At 35.0% G+C, this 23307-nt stretch overlaps 1 protein-coding gene across 3 annotated transcripts in view; it reads right to left on the bottom strand.

Annotated features, from left to right (window-relative positions):
- The window catches only part of RAB3GAP1 (RAB3 GTPase activating protein catalytic subunit 1), a 97151-nt gene that overhangs the window by 47270 nt on the left and 26574 nt on the right, over window positions 1-23307 (bottom strand). For all 3 annotated transcript variants that reach the window (XM_055316179.1, XM_055316180.1, XM_055316181.1), the window contains 5 exons: window positions 20304-20382; window positions 9965-10084; window positions 8385-8550; window positions 3895-3994; window positions 277-358 (listed from right to left, as the gene is read on the bottom strand). In XM_055316179.1, coding sequence (XP_055172154.1) covers window positions 277-358; window positions 3895-3994; window positions 8385-8550; window positions 9965-10084; window positions 20304-20382 — 547 coding nt within the window. The remainder of the gene's footprint in view (window positions 1-276; window positions 359-3894; window positions 3995-8384; window positions 8551-9964; window positions 10085-20303; window positions 20383-23307) is intronic.

The raw sequence follows: 23307 nt of genomic DNA on the forward strand, positions 1-23307 counted from the left end.
CAGTAAAATAAGTATTAATAGAATTTAAAAAGTAAACTCCTAGGGTTGCTGGATGACTTGACAATCAGTTAAGTGTCTGCCTTCAGCTCAGGTCATGATCTCAGGGTCCTGGGCTCGAGCCCTGAGTCAGGTTCCCTGCTCAGCAGGGGGTCTGCTTCTGCCTCTGCCCCTTCCCCCTGGCTCATGCTCTCTCTTTCTCACTGAAATAAATAAAATCTTTAAAAAAGAAAGAAACGGTCAAGTCCCATAATTCAAATGACAGATTGAAATTCCCACCTTATAGGATCTTCACAGGCACCAAATGGTAACTTGCCAAACTCCAGGCCTCCAACTTCTCCTCCTACAAGGGCATCTATATCTAAGCAAAAGAAACAGTTTTCCATTATCCAGCAAAAAATTAATAAGAATTTAATTTAGTGAGGTTAGTTCTCTGGGAGATCATAGATTTAAATGTGCCTATATCAAGAGCACATTAAGTTAGAGACTAAACCATCTTTAATTAGATTGCTTATAAAGGGATACCTGGGTGGCTCAGTGGTTTAGCGCCTGCCTTCAGCCCAGGGTGTGATCCTGGAGTCCCGGGATCAAGTCCCACATTAGGCTCCCTGCACGGAGCCTAATTCTTCCTCTGCCTGTGTCTCTGCCCCTCTCTCTCTCTCTCTCTCTTTCTCTGTCTCTCATGAATAAATAAATAAAATCTTAAAAAAAAAATAGACTACTTACAAAGAAGTTAAAATAAATAGAATGTTATAATAGAAGAACACACTGAAATTCCTATTTGTACAGTGTTTTATTCAAGCCATGTGTTCTACATTTAACTCTTGAAATATTCCTTAAATAATGCTTAAGAACATTAGTTCTGTACTTTTCTTTGCATTTTCTAAGAATGTGATTAATATCATCTAAAAGAAAGATTATCCAAGTATTAAAAAATTTAATCATCAACCTATATTCATCGGTTTTGCTGTCAATAATTTCTGAATGGCAAATTAGGTATCATTAATAAATTTTTATTTCAGTAGGTAGTACATGGAAATACTTTCAGTTTAACAAAGAATTTCCTTTCTGTTATGAATAGTATCTGAGATTAGAGGAGAATTTAGAAGGTAAGTCACTCCCCCCCTCACCAATCTTAAAGAACTAATAAACACTTCTAAAAGACATCCAAAGGATTTATTTCTCTTTGAAATAATTCAGATGGTTGCTTTTCATTATTTGCACTACACTGGGAATTTCACAAATTAGGGTCTATTGTTGTTTTATGAATATTCCCCAGATTTACTAAAATCATGTTTGATAATTATCTACAACCTAACCAAATTAAAATCAGTCATTAAATATGGCTCAATTACTTGATTCAGTAAATTTTCTCAAGTCAATTTCATTTCTCCAACTAAAGAATGCTTATAATAATAAAGATTACAATAACCAGCTTTATTACAAGATGTGAATCTTTAAGAGCTTCAAAATATGTAAAAAGCCTATTTTATAAATTAGTAAGCTAAAATTTTTTACTAGATCATAACTGTGCAGAAGTTTTAATTCAGTTAAAAGTTCAGAAAAGGGGGTGCCTTGGTAACTCAGTCAGCTAAGAATTCCAGAGTCCTGGGATTGAGCTCCAAGTCAGGCTCCCCGCTCAACAGTGTGAACTCTCCTCCCTGCTCGCTCCTGCTTGCTCATGTTCTCTCTGTCACTATCCTTGTGTCTTCCTCTCTCAAATAAATAAATAAAATCCTAGGGGAAAAAAAAAAGTTCACAAGTGGCTCAGTTGGTTAAGCACCTGACTCTCGATTTTAGCTCAGGTCATGATCTCAGGGTAAGATCAAGCAAGCCCCATAAGGAGCCCCACTCTCTCCCCCTCTGCACCTCCATTCTCTCTCTTCTCCCTCTCTAAAAGCACAGTGTCTGGCCCATATTACATGTTCAAATCCCTTCCTTCCCTTTATAAGGAGAAAATATTAAAAATTTACATGGCCTTCAGTTCACCGCGGAAGATGGTTCTATTTTGGTCTCCATTAAAAAAGAATCGGAAGAAAGAAAAGAAAGAAAGGAAGGAAGGAAGGAAGGAAGGAAGGAAGGAAGGAAGGAAGGAAGGAAGGATGGAAGGAAGGAAGGAAGGAAGGAAGGAAGGAAGGAAGGAAGGAAGGAAGGAAGGAAGGAAGGAAGGAAGGAAAATCGGCAAGAGAACATTAACAAAGGTCTTACTGGCAATCAAAATTATAATGCTAACATTCTGGCTCTTGGGCTTCTTCTTAGATCATCAATAAACTAAATCACCTTGGGAAATATTAAAAATTGACTAACAATAGAGCAACCTTTGAAAAAAGAAAAAAGAGGGCAGGAATTAAAACCTTCACATAGAAGCTGGCTACAAATTGTCTGAAGGGTATTGTCTGGGAACTAAAATTACCAAAATGAACGTTTGGGTCTTTCTTCTAATTTAATTATCAGCTTAGCTTTTATTTCCCTTTGCTATAGTTTAGATGCAATTCTTTTATTGTACATAGAGTTTCAAATTATTCTGTGATATATAAATAAAATGCTGGTAGCACATATAACTACCAAAGGCTAAGGACATACTACATTAATTCCAGTATCATTCCAAAATTACCTATTCTATCCTATACGTAACCAACTACCGGGGCACCTAGGTGGCTCAATAGTTGAGCATCTATCTGTCTTGGGCTCAGGTTGTGATCCCAGGGTCCTGAGATCAGGTCCCACATCAGGCTCCCAGGAGGGAACCTGCTTCTCCCTCTGCCTATATCTCTGCCTCTCCATGTGTGTCTCTCATGAATAAATAAATAAAATCTTAAAAAAAAAAAACTACTTGGAACAAAAATAAATAGTAAAGAATATTGTTTTATTCTAATTTCTTTTTCATGGGGGGGAGTAGACGAAAAAATGTTTTTAGGTTGGTAAAATCCTTGTAATGATTTATAAATTTGCATTACATTTCTTTTTTTTTTAATTTTTTTAAATTTTATTTATGTATGATAGACACAGAGAGAGAAAGAGGCAGAGACACAGGCAGAGGGAGAAGCAGGCTCCATGCACCGGGAGCCCGATGTGGGACTCGATCCCGGGTCTCCAGGATCGCGCCCTGGGCCAAAGGCAGGCGCTTAACCGCTGCGCCACCCAGGGATCCCTGCATTACATTTCTTATTAGTTATACTTGAATATAATTACACTTGTATGTGAGAGAAATACCCAGGAACCAAATCCTCACTTAATTAGACTATATGTCCAGTAGGGTGAACTTTTCTAGAACTTAGGTAATATGTTGTTCATACCTGCACCCCAAACATCCCAGGTTGGCTGGCCCATTATAGGCTTATAATTAATGATTACTGAATGAATCATACATTGCTTTATGGCTAAGCAGGTAAATTGGTTTTAATTACATCAAGAGCACATTAAAGTAAAATATTCTAGAGCTCCACCATCTTAAGTATATGTGTATATACACATTTTTTTCCTGCTTTCCTTATTACATTTAGTACTCTTCTTCAAACTCTAATTTCCAAAAGGTTCTCAGCTTATGAGGTGGCTTCCGTTATTACATTCTAAAAAGATATTTAAGTCATTCACTACATACTAATTTGAAGCACATGATGCTCCACAGCAGGAGGATGCTTTATAAATAATAGCTTTCAAAAACAGATTGTCACATATCGAGTAATGCTGTCTCTAGGACAAACCTCAGAGCTTTCTTCAAGAGCAAAAAAAAAAAAAAAAGATAAAGGCAATGAAATCAGCAATACTCCATTTAGAATGAATTACAAATATTTCAAACTTACAACACTTGAAACCCACTGTTAAATAATTTCAATTTCCAAATATATTTTCTTTACCATTTATATTCAGTAAGTTAAATACACTAAATTATCTCACCTGGAGGCTGCTGAGGCCAAAAATACTGCTGCCAATCCTGAAGTACATACGTAAAGCGAATAGCAATACTAACTGGAGGCAAAGGAGTTAAAGGACATCCCTGGAAATAAATATAAAGAGAGAATTGTATAGCTGTTAAAAAAGTGTCTTATAAACAATGCCAGAAGCAAATTACATGAACATGAAGCTGTTTAAACTATTAACTGGAGGACTCAATGGTTATGCTTCTGACTCTTGATTGTGGCTCAGGTCATGATCTTGGGGTCATAAGATGCAAGTCCCTTGTGCTGGCTGTGTGTTGAGCCCTTGTAGGTTCCCTGCTTGGCATGGAGTCTCCTTGCCCCTCTCCCTCCCCTTCTGTCCCTCCCCCAACTCACATGGGCTGAGGTGCACTGTCTTTCTCAAATAAATAAACAAATCTTTTTAAAAAACAAGTAAATAAACTGCTATCTGGAAACAAAATAAATGGTCGCTCTTGCAAAATAGTTTATATTAATGAATCAGTTAACAGAAAATTTAGATTCATTTACATTCATTAAAAATCATGAAAATCAACATCATCCAAACATTCTATGCTCTCAGCTTCCCTTAATAATGGTTAACCTACATTAATGTGGAATAGGACTTAAATATAATAGGAATCACTTAGGGAGCATGTGAAAATAAAAATGAGAGAGTATTCTGCATATCTAACCAGTTACTAGGTGTTGCTGTTATTGCTGACCAGAAAGATTAAGACACATATAGCCCAGCAGCAGCATCTATAAATGTCACTAGTAGCTTTAACCAAATACAAACTCAATCTACAGTCACAATACAAAGTGGCCGCCTCCAAAAAAGGTAAGTCAGTTTTGGGCTGCTGTGTCCTACACAAGCAAGGTAAGATTCTGGCTGGTTAGGAAAAATAAGACTTGTTGGTCAAGTCTGAATATTAAACGAGAGTTCATCCACAGTAAGATATGAATAGTCTAAAAACCATTAACAAAATTGCTTTGACACAACCTCTGTTCTAGTTACATAGCAACATAGATTAATATAGAAGATAACCAGAAAGAAATAGCTAGGATCGAACATGATATAAAAATATCTTTGTGGGCCCTAAAAAGGTACACAAAATCCAAAGTTTTAAGTGGAGCTTAAGACACATGACTGCTGAGTTCCAGGTGTGAAAGGTGGCAGTGATGGCCTAGGATTACAGACTGCATTAAAACAGAAGTGGAAGTTCAACTCTGCCCAGAGTGAGCACATTGCATGACTGCTTAAAGGCAGACAATGGAAGCAGGGCACATCTGCTTGGTACAGTAGTTTTGTTGGACATTATGGGCTGGGAAGAGTTACTAAGTAAGGGGGTAAATACTCTCATAATCTAAGCAAGCAATCCAGTAATTCCAAGACTATGCAATATTCCTAATATCACCAGAGCAACAGGCTCCAAGCACCATTTAAAAACCCAATTCTGAAATTTTCTACAGGTAGGGAGCAACCTACTTATAGCTTACAGAGCTGTAAGTTAGGATGGGAGAGAAAGTGAGCCTGCAAACAAAATTTCCACAAAACATGAAGAGATGTAGTTGTAAAGGAGGCAGATATCCAAGTCAACATTCAAGAGCATAAAACCATGAAATATAAAGAATAGTTGAACAAATATCTAAATGAAAAAAGACTAGAATGTATATTTTCAAATATTGAGGATTATGGCAGAATTTAAATTTTATATACTCCAAAAGGCAAAACTGACCGCCCAGCCCTACCATAAGGAAGCCTTTTCTAATAAATTATAGATGTATGTGAAAATGAAATAACCTTCCAGTGAAGAGTGAGTACTCTGGAACATTGTAAGCAGATGTTAAAGGGTAATTTTTATAAAGATAGCTTTAGAGAGACATTACAGAAGAGTCACATAATGGGTATCTTTAACCATGTAAAACTCTTATAAGTGTCCAAAGCAACTCTGAATTATAAGTTCAACTCTTGTCAAATCAATTCTGAGGGATGCATGGCTGGCTCGGTGGGTAGAGCATTCGACTCTTGATCTCAGGATCTTGAGTTTAAGCCCCACATAGCATATGGAGCCTACTTCTTAAAAAAATCAATTTTGAGAGATGTTTCTTATCTAGGTGAGTGAGCTTTTTGAAAGTTCTGCCAGATGATGTGATGAACTGATTAAGAACACTGTTTCAAAGAATGATTTTATTTATTTGAGACAGAGAGATCATGCATACACACAGGGGGTGGGGCTGCTGGCAGAGGGAGAGGGAGACGCAGACTCTGCTAAGAAGGGACGTGGGGCTCAATCTCAGGACCCTGGGATCATGACCTGAGCCAAAGGCAGACACTTAACCAACTGAGCCACCCAGGCGCCCCTAGAACACTTTTTTTTTTTTTAAGGTACAGCTAATAAGCCATCATAATCTAAGTTAGACTGCAGAGATCAAGGTGGTGGCCCCTAGTTTCAGTAAAGAGAAGTTCAGCTAAATAAAGGACATAAAAGATCTACGAAAATAATGTTCACTACTGTTTTAGAAGAAGGAATAAAGTATCAATATTTGCATCTGACCAGAAACATGATCAAAAAATACACAACTGGAGAGAGTTGTATATTCTGGTGAAAACTCTTCTGGTGAGAGAGCAAAGGAAAACAAATGGACAAAATATATACATACTTATCTTTATCAAATCTTTCCCAAAACATCACATGTAGAATGAAGCAGTACTTAAAGGATTTCAAAGCCCAGAAAGTTTTTTTTTTTTTTTGGGGGGGGGGGGGGATTACATACCCATACATGGAACTCTCTGAAATATATGCTTTGATAATCTTTTAGTGGAGATAAACACAAGAAACTGTGCCTACCTCCACACTGAAAACATTTTTATGAAATTAAGTTTTAATCCTAAATATTTAACAAACCATACCTACTAAAAGAGAATTTCAGCATTTTCCTCATTATTTTTTCCTTTTTAAAACTTGTCAACCTTAATACTGCAAAGCCAGCATAATTAACATCCCTGTGACTTTCACCAAAGTTCACCAATTATTAACATTTTGATACACACACATATATAAATGTAAATAATTTTTTGGCTGAACCTTTTTTTTGGCTGAACCTTTTGAAAGGAAGTTGTAGGTATTCACTTCTAAATACTTCAGCAGGTAATTACCATAAAACAATTATCATACTCAAGAATTTTAATACTGGCACTATTTTCTAATATATACTCCGTGCTAAAATTGTTCCAATCATATCCTTTTTGGCTACTATGTTTTGGTCAGAGATCCAGTCCAGGATTATGCATTGCAGTTACCTATTATGTCACTTTAGTCTCCCTTAATTTAAACAGCTCCCAATCCTTTTTTGCCAATCATGGTACTAACTAACTTTTTAGAAGAGTCTAGGCCAGTTACTTTGCAAAATATGGCTCATTTTGGAAATGAGATTGTTTCCTCATGTTTTAACTTAAGTTAAATATTTTAGGCAGGAATGCAACACAGGTGATAATATATCCTATTCAATGTATCATTCTAGGAGACATCTTATCGGTTTGTTTATAAAGTATGATCACTTCGGTGATATGGTTGTCAAGCACTTATTTCTCTAGGTAGAGGATCCAATCCCTCATTTCCTCATCTGGCTTTGTTCACTTTCTAATAGCTCCTCAACTTACTTTCTTACCTCAGAGTAACATACACAAGTCCTCCTTATCTGATAGTGTTTTTATAGAACACCAAGGATATACTGAGTATATTCCATTTAGCCTTACTGCTTGCAGTCGTAAAACATAAGCCAGATTAATTTTAAAAAATCGAATCAAATAAAGATGGAGCAGGGGAGACAATTCAGAAAAAAAGTGTTGACACCTCAAGGAGCTCACAAAGTCCTAAACAAGCAGCTACCTGAAGCTGCTGACATTGCCAATAGCTGACCCCTGAACATGGATTTGACAATGCAGATCCACTTATAGATAAGCTTTTTATAGTATAATAATACTATAAAAACGTGTTTTCTCTTCCTTACAATTTTCTTAGTAACATTTTTTCTCCAGTTTACTTTATTATAAGAATATGATATGTAATATACATAACACACAAAATGTGTTAATCAAATGTTTATGTAACTGGTGTGACATAATCAAGTTTGGGGGAGTCAAAAATTGTAAGTGGATTTTTGTACAGGGGAGGGAGAGTGTCAGGGCTCTAACCCCTGTGATGTTTAAGGGTCAACTTAGAGGAAAAGGAGTAGGAAGAGATAACACAGTAAATAAATCTTAACAAATTGAACAATATTGTTTTTTTAGCATTAGTACACTAAAAATCTAACTAGATACTGTTTCTTTAAACATACATAGTAATTTATGTAGTCAATTATATCTTCCTTCCAACTAATTACATGATGAATATTACAGAGAAATGTTTCTACATACTCAATAAAATTACTAAATTGCTACTTTTATCTGGATCCCAGATAAGACTGACAATATCAATGCAAACTCACAATCTTTGATTTGAAGATATCCAGCAGACCTGATAAATGAGTGTACTGATTTGGCACTTTCCGAAGATGAACCATTTCAAAATCAGTTCGGACACCATGACCCTGACATTCGCCCACATACATTCTTCGCCATTTATGATGAATTTGCACAAAGAGTGGCACCTGGCTGTAGGACACAATTAAATGGGAATGGACTTTAAGTTCATTAAACACTGAGTAATTCCTAAAAGTTTCCCTATTACTTTAATCTCAAATATTTAAAAATACTTAGCAAGGATCATTCATCAGACTTATAAGAGACATTATCAAGTTTCTTTTGTCTGTATACTAATAAGCTGAAGAAATAATCATCTAGTGGCACTTTATATTCAGAAAATTGTTTTAAAATAACTAAGTCAAAAAAGGCACAATGAAAAATTTTTTGAATAGAAACATACTGAGATAGGGAAACTGAAGGATTCCATAAAAATCTGCTTTTTGCTCCTTTTCCTGCTTCTATTCTTGCTAGGAATTGAACCCTCACTTTACACATGGCTGAGAATGCAAATAGTTTATGTTCTCCTTTTAAGAGATACAGAGTTGATGATTTCTCTAGAATAGATAACACCTAAGGAAGGACCAGGTGAGAATGACCAGACAAAGGTGTCATATGCATATTCCAGACCACCAGCACTAGGTATCTCCATGCCAAGACACCCTGGCTCCAAGGAATAACAACTGGGCTCTCATCTTTGTTTTAACCAGTTCTCAGATGCCTGAGAGAATATGTATGCCAAACCATGATCGTCAACAAAAACCCCCCAGACCCCAAGCAAAGATGAAACTTCCTCTTTACCTGAGTCTTCCAGATACCCTATACCTGCACTCTCTCTATGCCTTTAATAAACTCTGCTTTCAACTCCTAATGGCTCAAGTTTTATTTTTATCCTGCACACATCCCAGGACCCTTTCTCTGGGTCTGGATCAGGCCTGCTGGCATTGGTATCATATTAGCCTTTCAAAGGCAAAATAAAATTTGATTCACATGTATGAAATAATACAAATCAAACCAACACTGGTAGTGAAATATTTAATCACTTGACTATAGGGCCTATCCTTATTCACAGATATGCATGTATGAAAATAAGCCTACTCCCTAAAATTTATTTGTAACCCCAAAATCAAAACTCTCAGCACTTTCAGTCATTTGCAGACAATAAATAGAGCAGCAAAACGTTTGAGTCACCTGAAACAGGCAATCTCAATTGAGGTCGAACAACACAATGCTCCATTTCCAAGTCTGAGTATTAGATTTTGTAACAAAATTTAAATAAACTGAACATTTGGAAGCAAAACAAAAAATAGTACAATTTAGTCTTCATGCGAATATTCATTGAATATTTCAGTAAATTTCCCTTTAGAAATGTACTCACTAGAGGTTTTGAGTTTGTCCTTCTATATGATATTCCAAAAGAATAATGCACTAGTAGGAATCCTAAGAATTTCTTTTAAAAAATCTAACTTAAGAACCATTTTCCTTCATAAATTATAATTAAAAGTAGTTTAATTCTTTATCTTGGCTTTTCAAAATGTCCACATACCAGCCAGTGTTTCCCAAAGCAATAGACACAGAACTCAAAAGAAGATTGCATTTAGATTCACTGAGAACTGCATCATGGTTTGCAGCAGGGGCAATCACCACAAACTCTCGGAGTCCATACCTTAAGAAAAAAAAAAGAATTACTGTTATTAAACAGGGAAAATTTCAGAACACAAAACCATTATTTGAAAAATTCGAAAAAAATCTCCCTCGTGTTTAGCAAGTCATGTCTGAGCTACAGGTGTTTCTCTTTTTTTCAATGGCAACTGAACTGACAATAATGTGAATTTCCTTCATTTAGTAAAACACATCCATTATTCACCTAGTTCCTCTCAATTGACAAATGAAAAGCAATTTGCTGAAATCACAAAAGAAAAAGCATTAACAGTTTTGCCTTAAAAGTTAAGTTTCCAAGACTGAAATCTTGCTTTAGTTAACTGCTAACATTAAGTATACTGATGTGGAAAAATAAAGTTTGATAGATTCCCTAAATGAGAGGAAAATAATTATCAGCCATCATGTATTTATTCTATCTAAATGTGAAAACGTGGTCTACTTAATTAAGAAATTATTTTCTTATTTTAAGACAGGGAGAGAGGGTGAGAGAGGCACAGAGGGAGAAGGAAAGAGAGAATCTTAAGCAGGCTCCACACCAGTGCAGAGCCAGATGCCAGGCTCAATCTCACAATCCGAAGTTCATGACCTGAGCCAAAATCAAGAGTCGGATGCTTAACTGACTGAGCTACCCTGGAGCTCCAATGAATTCTTGTATTATTTTACTCAATAACACATATTAGGTAGGAGTCACAAAATGATCAGAGAATGGCTTACTCTTGCTACGGTATCTTACAAAAATGAGAACTTCTCATTTAGTTAAGTCCTTTAAAAGCCACAAATTTGTGGCCAAATTTTACAAAAATATAAGGTCAAGTTAATTTTGACTATTGAAAATTCCTGTTCTAGTCATTCCTAAATGTATTCTTAATATTTTTGTAAATTAATTTATGAAAGGCATTACTCATTTGCCTAACTCATTTTAACTCTGGTATGTAGTGTTGTGAATGCTTATTTTTACAAACATTCTCAAGAAATCCCTCAGGGATAAAGATTAAAAAATAAAAACATTTCAACCCATAATCTGTTTATTGTTTAGATGACAAAAATTTATTTCATCTTCTCACCTTGCCTCCATCTTCCCACCCTTGAATTCAAATATTAGTTATGCAGAGATGGCATTAAATACTGGAAAGAATCCAGAGCTATGAATTTTAAACTCTAAAGGCTTTTAAAAATACACTTTTCTCTTTTTTTAATGTCCTTGGAAGAAAGAAAACAAAACAAGTGAACATTTTTCCCCATGTCATAACCCACACTAGAGTGAAACTACAGTCAACAGTTCTTGGTTATTCTTCCAGAAATAATCTATGTACTCACCCTACCCTCAAATAAGATTATATATGCTTTCTGTACCTCCTTTTCAAAGGCTAATTCCCTACTGATCAATACTCTGTCTCTAGTTTTATGCCACTGCAACAATACTACCGCTATTTCTACAAATATAACTATAGGATAAGCTCCTATAAGTTGCTGGATAAAAGAACATCTGTATTTTTTATAGCTGCTGCCAAATTATCTTCTCCCTCTCCACACACAAACTATGCCAGTGTATACTCCCAATAACAAATAAGCCAAACTGAACTACTTTCTGTAAATATGCAATAAAAGTAACTGTGTCCTCTATAGAATGAGGGAAAACATTCTCTAACTGGAATGTTTTCCCTCATTCTATAAGTACCTGACTTTCTTTGAAGATTTACCTCAAATACCACCCCATCACTCCTGTTAAATATGCTCTCTTCTCTGTATTGTATTTTTCCAGTTACTATTATTACCTTTGAAGAATCAATATCTATCACTGATTTACTATCTGTACTAGACCTAGTTGAGGCCTGAGACAACGCCTTCAAGTAAGCAAACATTAAGGAGGGGCCTTTAAAAATGAGAAAAATTAACAACAAAAAGCAAGCAACCAGATTAAGAAGTAAACAAAGAACCTAAATAGACATTAGTCCAAAAAATATATACAATAGAAAAATAAGCAAATGAAAAGATGTGGTCAACATCACTAATTATTAGAGAAATGTAAATCAAACCAAATGTAAATCAAACTCAAATGATATACGGCTTCACACCCACGAGGATGGCTATTATAAAAAGCAAAATGAAACAAATAACAAATGTTGGCAAGGATATGGAGAAATGAGAACCAACGAGCATGACTGGTACAAAAAGCAAAACAGTACAGCCACTATGGAAAACAGTATAATGATTCTTCAAATAGTAAAATATAGAACAGCAATTCCAAGTATGGATATATACTTAGAAAAGTTAAAAGCAGGGACAGAAAGAAATACTGGAACATGCCAGCTCAAAGACCTCATCCACAATAGCCAAAAGGTAGAAACAACCCAAATGTCTATCAGTAGTTGAATGGATACACAAAATGTGACATATGTAAAGAGTGAAATATTATTCACCACTCAAAGGGAAACAAATTCTAATATATGCTGTAACACAGATGAACCTTGAAGACTTGATGCTAAGTGAAATAAGCCAGTCACAAAAGGATGAATATCATATGATTACACTTAAATGAAATATATAGAGTAAGTAGTCAAACTTATGTAAAATGGTGGCTACAGGGCCTGGCAGACTAGGGATTGAGCAGTTATCATTTAATGGGTACAGCATTTCAATATGGGATGATGAAAAAGTTCTGGAGATGAACAGTGATAATGGTTGTGCAAAAATATGCATGTACTCAACACCAGGGTATACTTAAAAAATGGTTAAAATGGTAAATGCTTTATGTTTTATTACAACATATATTATACAAATGAGCAAAACTGATAAATATTCTAAACAATAAGAAATATCAAAAAATTCTATTCAAAGATGTTCAACCTTACTGGTGATTAGGAAAATAAAATTAAAAGAAGATATCATTGTTTACCAATTAAATTGGCAAAAAATACAAAATACTGGTATGATCTAGTACTGGCAAGAGTTTGGAACATGCTACAGGTAGTGGTATAAACTTTTAAAACATTTTTGGAAGACAAAAAGGAGGAATATATCAATATTTAAAATTCACAAACTCTGTACTAATTATATTTATATCTATTTTACAAAAACATTCATACAAATGCACAAAGCTATGAAGGCATACCTTTTGAAGGTACTGAAGGGTTCAATTCCAGACTACCACAATAAAGCAAGTATGAAAATCAAGCACGTACAATGACTTTTTGCTTCCCAATGCATATAAAAGTCATTTTTACACTAAATTGTAATCTGTTAAGTGTGCCAACAGAATCAGATAAAAAAACATACAAGTACCTTAAATAAAAAATACTTTATTACTTATAAATGCTAACCATATTCTGAGCTTTCAGAAATCACAGATAATTAGAATAATAATGAAAAAGCTTGAAATCTGCAAGACACAGAAGTGAACTAATGCTACTAGAAAAACAGACTTGCACATATATACTTGCTCAACACATCCATGGTTGCTACAAACCTTTAAGTTGTAAAGAAAAATGCAGTATCTGCAAAATACAATAAAGCAAAGCACAAAAACGATGTATGCCTTTATGCATTTTATGATGTTCATGGGTTAACAGATTTTATGTTCATGGTTAACAATTTAATTGTAAAAACTCAAAACAAACTTTCAACAGAAAAAGAAATAGGTAAATAATTAAAGAACCCTCTAACTACGTGATACTTGACAGTCCTTTTTTAAAAAAAAATAAGGTATTATAAAAAAAGTTTACTGACATAAAGGCAATCATGAAATGATTATATCAGAATATGTATGGTAAAATCTCATGAAAAAAATTCCTAAATCAAAAACTCAAAAATACATATATACATATAACTGATATACTCATAAAATACAAAGATGGACATACTCCGTAATTCCCATGATTTCCTGCTTGGTTGAGACGTTTAAGCCCCCTTTTAATGTGTGTGTAGAAAAAGGAGGGATGAGGAGGAGAGAATGGGAAGAGTGAAGAGGGAGTATAATGGTAAAATAAGTTTCATTAATAAATCTTTCTGTATCTTGTCTAGTAACTTAAATTTATTTATTATTATTTTATTTATTTGTTTATGAGAGACACAGAGAAGCAGAGACATAAGCAGACGAAGAAGTAGGCTCCCTGTGAGGGGCTGATGATATGGGACTCAATCCCAGGATCATGCCCTAAGCCAAATGCATGAATTTTAAACTCCAAAGGCAGGCGCTCAACCACTGAGCCACCCAGGTGTCCCTAATAATTTAAATTTATTAGGCACTCAAACATATCAACATAAATAAAAATCCCATTATGGCAATTTTTAATAATAGAACTATTTTATCTAACAGATTACATAGGTACATGTTAAATAATAAATATAAATGTGCCTTAGCATCATATTCTCCAACTGAGAAAGCTAAGACAATCATTCATTTTTATCATTTCTAAGTTACATTTTTCTTTCTTGCTACGATAAAGATTACAAGCAACAACAAAAAGCAGTATTTGTTATACCTGTTGTTTATCATGCATAGGAAAATCATGAAAACATACCACCAACTTTGTTTTTTTTTTTTTTTGAAGATTTTATTTATTTATTTATTCATGAGAGAGAGAGAGAGAGGCAGAGATAGAGGCAGAGGGAGAAGCAGGCTCCATGCAGGGAGTCTGATGCGGGACTCGATCCTGGGTCTCCAGGATCAGGCCCTGGGCTGAAGACAGCGCCAAACCGTTGAGCCACCCAGGCTGCCCAATACCACCAACTTTGAATGCTACCATTTTACATCTTTTACATGTAAAGTTTCTTTCTTACTTTAGAAAGAAATATATTCAGGGGTGCCTGGGTGGCTCAGTCAGTTAAACATTTAACTCTTGATTTTGGCTCAGGTCATGATCTCAGGATTGTGAGATTGAGCCTCATGTCTGGCCCTGTACTGGGTGTGGAGCCTGCTTAAAATTCTCCCTCTCCCTCTCCCCCCCGCTCCAAAATAAAAGAAAGAAATATATTCAGAGCCTCTTCAAATAGTATAAAGAACATACACATAAAATAATAGATCACCAAAAATAGTAATAAATTTAAAAAATTTTTTGAACATATTTATACCTAGCATGTACAACATACCTGAGAAAATGTAAGTGTTCAATAAACAATTTCTTTTTTTCAATTTCATCCTCCTAGAGATCCCTGGACACTGCAATCTGTACCTTTAACTTATAATCTATTTAGATTAATTCTGATAAATCTAGAAATTTTACACAGGATAGCTCCATTTCCTACCCCCTTCCTTTGTGCAATACTCTCATTTATGTTACATTTACATAGGTTATAAACCCAACAGTACAATGTTATAATTATTCCTTAAGCAATCTTATGGTTTTTTTGAATTAAGAGAATATCCCTTTCGTATTTACTAGAGTATTTCCAATGCTCTTCATTTCTTCTTGTGGACCCAAGTTACCATCTTTTTTTTTTTTTCAATACTGACTATAAGGTAGGTCTCCTGGTAATGAATTCTTTTTTTTATATATAACAGCACTGCTATTTCATCTTTATTTTTTCAAAGATAGTTTTGCTAGATATAGAATTCTTGGCTGGTAGTTTTTTTCCTTCAACACTCAATATGTCACTGTACTGCCCTCTGGCCGCCAATGTTTTTGTCAGCAAATAGTACTGTTCTTTCGTACATGACAAGTCATTTTTCTCTTGCTGCTTTCAAGATTCTCTTTGCTTTGGGTTTCAGCAGGTTGACAACAATGTGTCTAGATATGGTCTGCTGTGTTTATCCCACTTGGGATTCACTAAGATTCCTGGGTCCACAAATATTTTTTTTTTTTGTATCAAATCTAGGGAAGTTTTCAGCCATTATTTCTTTGAGTATGTTTTTTCCTGCCCTTCTCTTTATCCGGGACAGCCATTATTACATGTATGCTCTGGAACATCTGACACTGACCCACAGATTTCCTATGTACTGTTCATTTTTCTCTAATCTTTTTTCTTTCTGTTCTTTAGATTGGATAATTTCTATTAATCTTTCAAATCCCCACTCTTTCTTCTGCCATCTCAGATCTGCTTCTGAGCTCATCTGGTGAAAGTTTTAGTTATACTTTCCACTCAAGGGTTTCCATTTGGTTCATTATAGTCTCTACTTATTGAGATTTCCTATTTGACTCATTGACAGTGTATTTTTAATTCTTTAAATATACTTCCTTTAATTCTTTGAACATATTTATACCTGCACTGAATTTATTGCTCAATCCAACATTTGGGCCCACTAAGAGTTGATTTCTACTAACTTTTTTCCCACTTCTGTATGGGTCACATTTTCCTGTGTTGTTGAAAACTACATTTAGATAATATAGTAAAACCAAGTCTTGTTTAACTTTTCTGAGGATTCTTTGTATTTAGTTACTTATCAGATTTAAAAGGTACTATCTGCCTTTCCCAAGATATTCAAATATTGATGTCTCTGTTCAATCATTTTATTCTTCTTAGCCTGGCTTCCCAGGGACTACCCACTGTCAATATAGCTTAGTGGTAATCCAGTAATTGGGGCAAAGACTATGCTCAAATACCTGAGCCCATAAGACTTTCACTTTCTGCTGATCTGTTGGGGGGCGGGGGCTGCATTCAAATTTACAATCAGTTCTGAAGTTTGGGCTCTCTCACATCTCCTCTGCACAGTGGGATGTATACAGAGTGTATCCAACCATTCTATGGCCCTCATGCATATAGTATTGTTCAATTTGTTAACATTTATTTACTGTGTTATCTCTTCTTACTCCTTTTCCTCTCAGTTGACCCTTAAACATCACATGTCTTTTTGGCCATCTGGATGTCTTTTTTGGAGAAAAGTCTGTTCATGCCTACAATTTTTTAATTGGGTTATTTCTCTCCTGGGTGTTGAGTTGTATCAGTTCTTTATATATTTTGGATATTAACCCTTTATCAGATATGTCATTTGCAAGTATCTTTTCCCATTCCACAGGTCACCTTTTAGTTTTGTTGACTATTCCCTTCATTGTGCAAAAGCTGTATATTTCGATACAGCCCCAATCATATCATATATTTTGGCTACTCTTATAAAGCTAAAAATATACAGTTATCATATGACTAACAATCTTATCCTAGGTATTTAACCCAGTGAACTAAAAATGTACTTTCACACAAAAATCTGTTCACAGATATTTAAAACATAAAACAGCTCCATTCATAAATGATTGAACCTCGAAACAACCTTAATATCCTTCAACAAGTAAACAAACTGTTGTATACCCTTACAAGAGAATACTACTCAGCAATAAAAAGGAACTAACTACTGATACAGAATTACTTCAAAGGATTTCAGAAGCAGTATTGTGAATGAAAGAATGTAGTCTCAAATAGTTACTATACAATTCCATTTCCATGACATTTTTGAAAGGACAAAACTAAAAACATACCAGTAACTGCAAAAAGTAGCAATTGACAAGAAGAGTTTTTTGGAGGTTACACAAGTGTTGTATATCCTGATTATGGAAGTAGTTTTTAAAAACCCATACATATGTGTTGAAGTTCGGTGAACTACTCAGGAAAAAAAAGTCAATTTTACTGTATTGCTAATTTTTAAAATTAAAAAGTTTTATTTATTTATTTTTAAGATTTTATTTATTCATGAGAGAGACAGAGAGAAAGAGGTATGATAGAGAGAGAGAGAAAGAGAGACAGAGGGAAAAGCAGGCTCCATGCAGGGAGCCTGACGTGGGATTCGGTCCCGGGTCTCCAGGATCATGCCCTGGGCCGAAGGCGGCGCTAAACTGCTGAGCCACCTGGGCTGCCCCCAAAAAGTTTTAAAGTACAAATGTAAAGGTTAAAAAAAACTACTAACAAGTGGTTTTCATTAATATAAAGAAATATATCACTAACAAGTACTTCATTAATACACAAAAAGGTTTGGCTGATTCATTCAACAAATATTCTTAAACTATGGACTATGTGTCAAACACAGTTTTAGGAAATAAATATTAAAAAGAGCAGAATGAATATACTTTGCCTGTGGAATGGACATGAATTGGAGGAGACTAGATGTCAGACTATAGTGGGTTACATACATAGTGTTCCTTCAAAATTCATGTCTATCTAGAAGCTTTTAAAAAAAAAGATGAATGGAAATTAAATAACATTCCGTTTGATAAACATACCATGTATCATTATCTGACTAAATCCTCACAATTATTCTTAAAGGTGCATATTATTTTTCTCTTTCCCAAAGTAGAAACCAAATAAAAAATACTAAGTAGGGCAGCCCGGGTGGCTCTGCAGTTTAGTGCCGCATTGACCTGGGGCCTGATCCTGGGGACCCAGGATCGAGTCCCATGTCGGGTTCCCTGCATGGAGCCTACTTCTCCCTCTGCCTGTGTCTCTGCCTCTCTCTGTCTCTCTCATGAATAAATAAATAAAATATTAAAAAAAAAATACTAAGTAACATGCCTAAAATTGACAATAAGTACTTGAGCTAGAAATTAAACATAAGGGATCCCTGGGTGGCGCAGCGGTTTGGCGCCTGCCTTTGGCCCAGGGCGCGATCCTGGAGACCCGGGATCGAATCCCAAGTCAGGCTCCCGGTGCATGGAGCCTGCTTCTCCCTCTGCCTGTGTCTCTGCCTCTCTCTCTGTGACTATCATAAATAAATAAATAAATAAATAAATAAATAAATAAATAAATAAATAAATAAATAAATAAAGTGTGTCTAATTCAATGTTTGGCCAAACAGTAGGTTCAATTAATGTTGAATGAATGAATGCATGCAAAGTTATGCTCTATGACATCATGGTGCCTTTTGATGTATTTTTTCATTTTAAATGCATACATTCACGTTTAAAAGGGCAGAAGAGAATCTGGATGGTTTAAATTAAATGGTAATGTATTAAATTCACTTATATTTGTTTAAGATGTTTAAGTCCACAGTTTTTAAAAGATCAAGTAAAATTAAAGGCACATTTATTAAACAATATCCAATTTATTTGCATTTGCAATTAGTTTTCCTTTAATATGCTACATTCTACTTGCTATAGTAATCACACTAGAATGAAGACAACAGAATTAAAAGATATTATCATTTTCTCCTTTCTTAGAAATTCTTTAATAAAAAAAAAAATCAAGGAGCACTGGGGTGGCTTGGTTTAAGTATTCAACTCTGGATTTCAGCTTAGGTCATGATCTCAGGGTCCTGGAATTGGGTCCCGCATGGAACTCTACACATGGCATGCAATCTGCTTAAGGATTCAATCTCTCCCTCTCCCTCTGCCCCTCCCTCTACTCGCACACACATGCTCTCTCTCAAACAAATAAATCTTAAAAAAAAAAAAAAAAAAAATCAAGAGACCAACTCACACCAACAGACTAATATAAAACCAGTATATAAATTTATTTTAATTAGATCTCTTTTCTTGACCATACTCTCATACTTGAGACATTTTGGTGGTGGTATGCTTCAATACCATTCCCACCAAATTAAGATAAAAAGAACTTTAAGAGTGATATACCTCGTATTAATTTATCACATTTATAATTTAGAGAGAAGTCATGATGTTAGCATGTAACTGAGATCAACATTTTATTTCAATTCAATTTCCAACACATATTAAGTTTTCTATGATATGTAAATGTTCTATGTTAGTCATTAGAATGATAGTTAGGCTCTACTCTAGATTATGAAATACACTGTGCAGGAAAAAGTTAACAGCAGGCCTGTGTCTACTATCCTTAGAATGGCCTGCATGCAACGCTGAACTTCAGCAGGCTCCCAGGAATTTGGATTTGAAGAGGGTTCTCAAAAAACCCTCCAATAAGAGTTATTGTACTTAAACTGTTTGTACAAATAATGTGTTTTATGCTAAACATTTGCTCTCCTTCTAGGAGTCTGGAATTTTGTTATGTACCAGTCACAGGGTATCAGCCCCCAAATAAAAACTCAGAACAGAGCCTCCCTGGTAGAAAACATTTCATATGTGTTGTCAGAACTTGTTGCTAAGGGAATTAAGTATGTTCTATGTGACTCTATTAGGAAAGGACTCAGACACTAGTTCCTCCAAACTTTGCCTCAGGCACCTTTTCCCTGTGTTGATTTTGTTTGTGGACTGTCACTGAAAAAAACTGTCATAAGTACAACCCTATGCTGAGTTCTGCTTGTCTTCCTATCCAGTCACTGAACGTGGGGGACACACTGGGGTCTCCTGAACACACATACTAAAAGTTACCTGAATAAAACATATACCTACCATCTTACCAGGCAATGTGCTCTTGGAGGAAAGTCATTATTCATACACAACAAATCTTGCATAGACTGTGGAATAACATCTACAAAAACATTTAATAATGAAAAAATTAGTATGTTCATTCTAAGGTAAAATTTTATAACATGACTGAAAAAAATCACATATGTAACAGGTCTTGCTAATCCATGTCGTTTTACAATTGCTTAAAGATTTATATCTAGGAACAGCTCTAAGATTTGGGGTGAGATAGAGGTCTCTCTTTTATTTTTAAAAAGCCAGCTTCTAAAAACAAAACAAAAGTATTATTGCTATATGTATAATATTTTCCTTTCTTCAAAGTTATGACTCAAACGTTTCCTCATCCTTCCTAGAAAACCATGTTTTATCTGTTTTTTTTTTAATTTTTATTATTTATGATAGTCACAGAGAGAGAGAGAGAGAGAGAGAGACAGAGAAAGAGAGAGAGAGAGAGAGAGGCAGAGACATAGGCAGAGGGAGAAGCAGGCTCCATGCACCGGGAGCCCGATGTGGGATTCGATCCCGGGTCTCCAGGATCGCGCCCTGGGCCAAAGGCAGGCGCCAAACCGCTGCGCCACCCAGGGATCCCTTATCTGTTCTTTTTGGTGTGCCCCTGTCTCTACTTTTCTTCAAAATTCTTAAGAGTCCTGTCAACACCTTATCACTTATCACCTCCTATGGCTAGTCTTTGCTGGCCTCTGGCCACCTTAAGCGTTCTTACACAACCACTAACCAGCTTCCCACTAACTTATTACCCATGTATCTTTAACACTTCTGTTGCTATTTATAATAATATATGACATAAATGATCCTTACTTATTCATAAATGTGTAATAAATTTGAAAGTATAAAGAATATTTATTTGTTCATAAAAATATTTCCTTTTGCTCTATAGCCATAATTCCTTAGCAAATTTATATTTTGTTAATTTTCAAAAAGAATAGGAGAATACTAACGACTTGATGCTTTAGCTAAAGCAATAAACAATCCTAACAAAATAAAACTTCAGTGCTCAAATCTTCTGACCTGTGATAATATAGTTTTAAATGTGTATCTTCAAAAAAAAAAATTAAAAATAAATAAATAAATAAATGTGTATCTTCAAATTAAATGAATTGATGGTTTACTTTAACTTCTACCATTATGCATACACTTTCATCACAACCAACTGAAACTGCACACAATACATATACACCTGCAAAAATAACCTAAATCCATTCATCTTCTCTCATACCATAGTCCTCTATACGAGTTCACCTCAGAAATACTGATTCTAAACCTCATTATAAGAGCTTCTCCTTGATATACAATCCTTCCTCAAATTAACAGACTTAAGATTTCTCTACCTTTAACAGTTCCCTTCATTAGCAGAATGTTGGACCTAGAAATCTCTGGGCTACTACCAGTTCCCACCAGTTGTATATATTCCTCTCATCCCCTTCTTCCTAAAGTATACAAATTCATATTCTGGCATAATTATTTTATTTTGATATATAATTGTCTTACATATGTGTATATATGATCAATGCTATCTGTTCTAGTTTATCAATCTGTATGCAGATGCTATCTACTTGGTTTTGTTTCTAAGATGAATGCATATAATAAAAAAGGTTTTATAATTTTATTCCTATACAAAAGGCAAATATTTCAGGCCTATACTTACAAATGATAATCTGTTTTGACCAGAAAAAAGTCTTCTTAATTTATTTTTTCAAATGAAATATAATTGACATTTAACATTATATTACTTTCAGGTATACAATATAATAACAATTGTATACACTGGAAAATGATCACAAGTCTAGTAAACATCTGTCACTAGTTAACAATAAAAATTTCCTTGTCATAAGAACTTTTAAAATTTACTCTCTGCGCAACTTTCAAATACACAACACAGTACTATTAACTATAGTTACCATGCTATAGGTTATTTACATCCCTATGACTTACTTTGTAACTGTAAATGCGTACCTTTTGATCCCTTTCATCCATGTGGCCCACTCCCAATTCTACCTCTAGGAACCACCAATCTATTCTCCTAACTATAAGCCTAGTGAGTTTTGTTTTCACTTTTGCTTTTTTAGATTCTACATATAAAGAAGATCATACAATATTTGTCTTTCTCTTATTTCGCTTAGCATAATGCCATTAATTGCCCCAAAAAACTTTAACACACATTCTGCATATTTATTTATTTATTTATTTATTCATTTATTTTTATTTTTTTATGATAGTCACGGGGGGGGGGGGCAGAGACACAGGAAGAGGGAGAAGCAGGCTCCATGGAGGGGGAGCCCGACGTGGGATTCGATCCCGGGTCTCCAGGATCGCGCCCTGGGCCAAAGGCAGGCGCTAAACTGCTGCGCCACCCAGGGATCCCTGCATATTTATTTTTTGAATGAGTGAAGAAAGCTATCTGACTGACAGCTCCAAAACTCATACTTTTTCAATACCTTGGTCATTCATTATTACATGCAACTCTATCTCAAGACTGAGATTTTGGATGATTTGACCAATGAACAACTAAAAGCACCAATTACAGAGATTTGGAGCAATGTAACCTATGAGTAACCATAAATACCATTTACTGAGTACCTAGCACAGGCCAGGTAAGATAGGTGCTCACATTTACAGTTTCTCATTGAATCTTTCCATTAATCCTCCAGGTGATATTATTTCATTTTGCAAGGGAGATTAATACAGATTCCGAAAGGTCAAGCAGCTAGTAAGAAGAAAAACCTGAATTTTAATCCACTTGATCAAACTTACAAACTCTTTTACTTTTAAATCCTTCAAATCCCAGCTTAGTTGCTTAATTCTTCACTACATCTTCTCTGATCTGTTAAAACTGATCTTTTCTTCTTTGAACTTCAGTAGCACCTTACTTGTGCTCTGGGATGGCACCTATCATTTTCTATTTTCTACTTCTGACTACTGTTACTTATTTATAGACCATATCTCCTATACGGGGATATAAATTTTTTTTAAC

This window comes from Nyctereutes procyonoides, unplaced genomic scaffold, assembly GCF_905146905.1.
Source record: "Nyctereutes procyonoides isolate TBG_1078 unplaced genomic scaffold, NYPRO_anot_genome, whole genome shotgun sequence".
Lineage (NCBI taxonomy): Eukaryota > Metazoa > Chordata > Mammalia > Carnivora > Canidae > Nyctereutes > Nyctereutes procyonoides.